This window comes from Pristis pectinata, chromosome 8 (assembly GCF_009764475.1).
Source record: "Pristis pectinata isolate sPriPec2 chromosome 8, sPriPec2.1.pri, whole genome shotgun sequence".
NCBI lineage: Eukaryota > Metazoa > Chordata > Chondrichthyes > Rhinopristiformes > Pristidae > Pristis > Pristis pectinata.
In genome coordinates this window covers 30,034,162-30,040,740 of record NC_067412.1, presented here as the reverse complement: position 1 = coordinate 30,040,740, position 6,579 = coordinate 30,034,162, and the positions used below count along the sequence as shown (strand labels likewise).

The 6,579-nt window shown below is 37.3% G+C and overlaps 1 protein-coding gene across 1 annotated transcript in view; it reads right to left on the bottom strand.

Moving 5' to 3' along the window:
* Nucleotides 1-482: 482 nt before the first annotated feature.
* The window catches only part of eif3ba (eukaryotic translation initiation factor 3, subunit Ba), a 35,952-nt gene continuing 29,855 nt past the window's right edge, over nucleotides 483-6,579 (bottom strand). The window contains exons 17-19 of the mRNA XM_052020916.1: nucleotides 5,785-5,893; nucleotides 4,466-4,579; nucleotides 483-2,362 (exon numbers count right to left, since the gene is read on the bottom strand). Coding sequence (XP_051876876.1) covers nucleotides 4,476-4,579; nucleotides 5,785-5,893 — 213 coding nt within the window. The 3' untranslated portion in view covers nucleotides 483-2,362; nucleotides 4,466-4,475. The remainder of the gene's footprint in view (nucleotides 2,363-4,465; nucleotides 4,580-5,784; nucleotides 5,894-6,579) is intronic.

The window sequence follows — 6,579 nt, the reverse complement described above, 5'->3', positions numbered from 1 at the left end:
AAGGAATTAGAGGAAAAACTACACCCCCCCCCCCCCCCAAAGGGTGGTTGCAAATTGGAAGGCCTCCCTTATTATACCTCCCAAACTGCATCTCCTCTGCACCCTCTCTAATGCAATCAGAGTCTTCCTACGGCGTGATGACTAAAACTGCGCACAATACTCCAGCTGTAGCCTAGAGTTTTAGGAAATTGGACCATAACCTTCATTCTGTTATCTTGTGCCCAGCTAATGAAGGCCAGCATCCCACTGTCTGAGAAGCTGGTGGACAGGTACTTACAACATTTATAAAGTCTCTGGATTAGCACTTGAACCACAAAGGCATAGAAGGCTATAGCCCAAGTGCTGGTAAATGGAATTAGTACAGAGTGGTACTCGATGGCCGATATGGGCATGATGGGCCAAAGGTCCTGTTTCTGTGCTGTATGATTGTAACCTTTAAACACACCACATTTGAATATAAATAATCTCAATCAGCAGTCCAATTTCAATTACAATCTTTGAAACTAATTTTAATAATACAAAATATTAGCCATTTCTTACTACAAAATGGATGCTACATAAATATTCCATCAAAAAGAGCACCAAAAAGTGTCCCATAGTGAAGGATTAAGATAAGCAGCTGTTGCCTCACTTATAACAGAGAATGAGCAGATCAAAGTCTTTCTGGAAGGCACATCCACTTCACAGAAAGCTTACAGGACCGATTGTATGATTTATGATACATGCACCAGTATCCAATAGGGATCATCTCTTTTACTGATTATACTCATATCTTCTTAAATTTTGTATTAGTCCCATTTTTTCCCACAGATACTGTAAATAAGATTTTCCTGCCTGCATACACCTTGTTTTTAGTAGGTTGTATGATTTTAACATGGCAGGATCAACTGTGATCTTCAGTGATTTTTTTTTAAACCATCTTCCAGCAAGAGTTAAATCCTCATCTCACATTTTCAATCAGCCCACATTAACTGCATCTCTCTCCAAAGATGCTGCTGAGTATTTCCACCATTTTTTGCTTTTTTTTTAAAAAAAGTTTACCTCAGAACTCTTGTTTGAGGATGAACATTGACCACCACCAACTTTTAGAATGAATAGGTGGCTCTGAGAGAAATATGGTTTTGTCAGTCTTCTACTAGAAGATCGAATAATATATTCCCCAGCACCACACCCCTCCCATCCCCTTCTTCCTGACTTGTGCTTCATGATCAGCAACACAGACAAAGTTTGAGCACTGGATTGCTCAAAAGCACACTTGGAGGAAGGCACACACTTCCAGCATGTGCCTGGTTTGCATATATACAATACAAAAATTGATCATCACTTCACTTAGATTTGTGCGTTAGATTATACAATAAAAAAAATTAAGCACTTACCATACCTTAAGATGTAGAGGTTTGAACAATTTAAACTCAAGACCAAATACCAATGCCAAGATTGCACAATTGCTACATTATCCTGGTTTGTAAAATACAGTAACATTTCACTGCAAATTTGAAAATATTGTTCCAAAGGGTTATCGGTAAGGTAGCCATGAATCCAAATCAGATCAAGTTGGCCTGTTCTAACAAGGCTTTAATGCTCAACTATAGCATCTATATGGCACAACAGTTTTCCTCAACATCCAAATTATAATGCAGGATATTCCTCCAGCTCTTTAAATGGATAGATAGCCATTTATAAAAAATTATATTTAGTATGATGTTAGAAAAATATTGTGCCTGATGAGACCAAACAGACTGCAGATTGCAAAACAACTACCAACTGTCACATGGCTTGCAATGGCTTGTCACACTACCAAGGCAAACCAGAAACTGCTGATAATGTACTAAGTCAGCAAGGCATACAAACAGCTTTCTTTGGATTAGTGAAGTTGTTTCAAAAAAAAATCAATACACAAGCACAACATAATTGGTGTTACTAAGCTTTATTTTATCCCATTTGATGTCAGATATAACCTGAATGGAGGAGGATACAGTCCACTGTAGTGCCGTAAGTGGACACTAAAATATGTATTAACCCTCATTGTAGTCTCAATATTCCTCCATACAAAATGCAATGTTAATTTACCATGGATGTAAAAATAGCCCATGGCTACAGGAAACTGAGTGCCTCAATAATATACTTACATAAACCACTGATAGCCTCCACAGTGACTAGTGATAATAACACAAAGTAAACTGCAGAGCCACTGCTAATTAGTGAAATTTATTCACAATTATTAAAAGTGAAGGCAGTGTCTTTATCACCACCAAGGAAACTGATATAGGAAAAGGCACTGTGATGATCTTCGCAAGAGTGGAGCGCATTCAACTTCCAGGTGACACAGGAGAAATCAGCTTCAGCTGAAAATATGGTGGCACTGGGGAAGACAATAAACAAACCTGTTTGTATATGCACTCATTAAAAACAAAAGTAGCTAACAAGTGTCACACTGCAGGTGCACTTTTACAGTTGCTGTCTTTCATGAGATATGGAGGTCCCAATTGCTCTCTCAGTTAGAGAATTAAAGATTCAACGGCATGATTTTGAAACAGTAGGATGTCTCTCTCCTCCCCCCCCCCATACCCGGACCAATACAGATTCCTTAATTGATGGGACTAAAGGAGATTAGTTCAACATTATCGCATTGCTGTCTCTAGGATCTTGCAAATTAGCTGTCATATTTCCTATACAACAGTGATTCAATTCAAAAGTACTTTGTGACTGCTTCTTGCTAAAAATTCAGTTAGTTTGCATTAACAGAAAACTCTACTGGATTGTAATTTAGGTTAGAAGTGTTAGGAAGTACAATTGCTTGCAATGCTTATTGAAATCTCCAAGTTCAAATGTTGCAATTGAAGAAGTTTTATTTAAATACAAGTCATAGCAGAAATGTCTGTAGCCACAACCAAGACAGCTTTCAAACTCTGAAGTGTATATTTTTACCTATAGTGAAATAAATTGGGTGCTCCATCAGAGCAATGAGTAGTCCATTTGGCCCAAGCTTATTCTGCCTTTCAATAAGAACATGGCAATCTTCTACCTCAAGTCCATAATCCCCATAACTCAGTTGATTCAAAAACCTATCAATCCCTGACCAGATTATACCAGGCATCCAGAGCACTCCTGCTTAGAGAATTCAAGAAATTTCTTGTTTCAAATCCTAAATGACACCTTAACCTTGTGCTGATGCACCATCATTCTAGACTTTCCAGCCTTGGGCTATAGTTCCTGAACATCTAACTTATCAACTCCCTCAGAATATGGTACATTTCCGCAAGGTCATGCATTTTCTTCAAAACTCCACTGCAGTGTAGGTCCCTACTTGCTCATTCAGAAGCAATGTATGCTTTCATGGATACAGAGACTAAAACTGCATTCAAGGCGTGATGTCAATGACCCAAGACTTGCTTACATTTGCATTCCAAACAACTTGCAATAAAGGCAAAATGCTGTACATTCTGCTTTTCATGTACCAGAACTTGTATCCTTCATTACACCAGAATTTAATATTTGGCCTTTCTAAACAAAAACTTTGCTGTGCCTTATATCAAGATGAATAATTTTCCCCAAGTTTCTTCCCCACTACTTAATCCAATTATTTGTCCTCTCATACTGTTCCACCAGCAAATCTGGATATATCATCTTCAGTCCTTTCATTCATTATTACTTGAAAACCACTAGGGACTCAACACTAATCCCAAAGGCAGTCCACTAGTAACAGATATTTATACCCTACTTATTTCTACTCCTTTATTTTTTAAACTCTTTATCCATACTACACATGCTATCCCATACATCTTAACCCACAAACTAATGTAGCATTTACCAAAATACCTTTTGAAAATCAGATAAACTACAGCATCCTTATCTACCTTGCTACTCACATCCTTGGGGAAAAAACAATAATCAGACTAAGAGATTATATTCTATCAGATTCCCATGTCAAACAATTTCTTTCATAAAACCATACTAATCACCCCCATTGTATAATCTCCCAAGACCCCTGCTACTATGTTTTATTGGATTCCAGTATTTTCCCCAACAACTGATATCACACTAACATCGCTTGTGGTTCCTCATTTTCCTTCCACCCCTTCCTTGAATAAAATTGCTACATTCTCATTCACTGGGACCACCATTCCAAGACATTTTGGAAGATTACCACTAACGTATCCACTATCTCAGTAGACAACAATTTTATATCCTTATGTTATCAGTCATCTGGTCTAGGGAATTTACTCCGATAACTAATATCAAGATTCCTCTAAGTTGTCCTCAACTTCTCGTATATTCTTTGCACATTGTTATGTCTGAAGCAAAATATGTGTTTTAATACCGCAACCATCTCTTTACTTCACACTGTAATTTCTCCTGCTCTGTCATTTACTTTTTCTCTTAAAAGACGACATTTGAACTATTTCCTTTCTTCATATTACACTTAATAAAGTGCATCAGGTCGTGCAATATTACAGTTGCTCACCTGTATATGACTACTCCTGATCTCCAACAGGGATAATTTCTTCTGTCACGAAAAATTCAACAGTTTCTTCCTCCCAATCATCAACATTACTGTCCAGCTCATCAGTGTCAACACCTACAAGGCAAAGAGGAAGAATTTTCAACTGCAAGGAAATGGATTTTCTCAAAGGAACATTTGAACACCAGTCTAATCTGCTTTGTTCTGGTAAAATGTTGTTTTTGTTTTACTGTTAGAAAATGAAGTATTTCCTGATTTAGAGATGGTATGCAGCATTAAGCATTATCTAATCAAATTAAATTGTGCGAGGCTCATGCACCTTTGTTATAACCCAAGAGTTTCTACCCAAAGTGGTATTTCCATTTAGTTCTAAATGAAAATGTTACACTGGAGTCATCTGTCAGGAACCAAGGCTGCTCATTGCATCTAGGTTTCTTAACCAGACCAAAGTAGCCTCCATTTCATCAAATAAATGCAAGCTATTCCAAGATGCTATTCCAAGGAGGTGCAAGGTGGCTGCAGCCACAGTGCATCTAGTCCACAATTTGTTCCTGCCCCACCTCAAATTTATTCAAAATGTAAAGTTTCTTAATCTCAGAATCAAAACCCCAGTAATTAACCTTTAACTATAAATAGTTAAGGAAAATGCTAATTGTTTCTTTGATGTGGAACGGCCAATTTTCAAATGGAACTTTACATGTTTTAGGATGAACTTCATATTACATATTTCCTTATAATGCAGGTGGACTATTAAGTTTATGCCGACTTTCAGAGCATGCATATCAGCCCCATTTCCCCACTTTTTCCGTGACCCATTCTCTCACACGTGGCCTTTAACACCCTTGATTCTTCTACTGGCCACATACCCCAAGTCAAATTTACAGTAGCAAATTAACTTAACAACCAGCACATCTTTGGGATGTGGGAGGAAACTGGTGCACCCCTGGGAAACCCACATGATCACAGGAAGAATGTGCAAATTCCACACAGATGACACTAGAGGTCAAAATCAAAGTCAGATTGATGGAGCTACAAGACAGCTGCACTACACGACTTAAAATAGACATTTTAAAATGAAAGGCTAGTTTTCCTTTTAACATAGAACAGAACAATGGAAAACTAAATGACCTTCCATATCACAAACACAAGCTTTATCACAAATATTTTAAATAAGTTTATTCAGTACACACAAGTGATCTGTGTGGTTAGTTTGCCCCAAATTGTATATTGCTTCTTAGAAATTTATTTCATTACACCCATAGAAATTTAGTTCTTAAACCTGCCAATGTCAGCACTGAACAGTTTAGCCAGAGATTCATTACCTCCACGGAGCTCTAAACGTTGGGGCTTCTGCTCTGCGTAAATTTGGATGGTCTTCTCACGATACTTATGGAATTCTTCCATCATTTTACGTCGCTTATCTACCAATTCCTTTAAAGAAAAAGGAAGGATCATTAATGTAAGAAATGGATCTTAACAATGGGGTATTTATTGAAAGACAGGGATAAACAGTAAATTTCAAATATTCAGTCTTCAAGAAATTTAATGAGATGGTAATGGTTTTGCTTGGAGACCCATTATATATCCATCTTAATTTTCACGTGAAGATGGGTTAACCAGATATTGTCCCACCAAACTGATACCAACCACTGTTAATTTGACTGTTGACCATTTTGAACACTTACCCGCCTACAACCAGGATAAAAAGAGATTTCTAAATTGCAGCTTATGCAAGAAAGCTAACCAATTCTTAACCAAAAATCTTAATTTTTAATCTTGGCAGAAATATGTTGAAATTGTGAGTGTTTAGTGACAAGCCTGACAGAACTACACACAGCTACTTCTATTAATTCAACAAACTGAAGCTATTATGGTTAAGATTACACAGATATTGACTACATGCTGTAGCAGATGGCATACAGAATGTTAGTCCTCAGACTGCTCAAGGAGAGAACATAAAAGGTTTAACAAAAAACTCCCTTAAAAGCTCTAAAACCTAATGCCACAGCACAACAACAGACTGATTCAATACAACTAAAGTTACAAAGACAGTCATTTCTAAAGGTAACTTTTACACCCGAATCAAAAACAGCACTTCTGGGCTATAATTATTCACT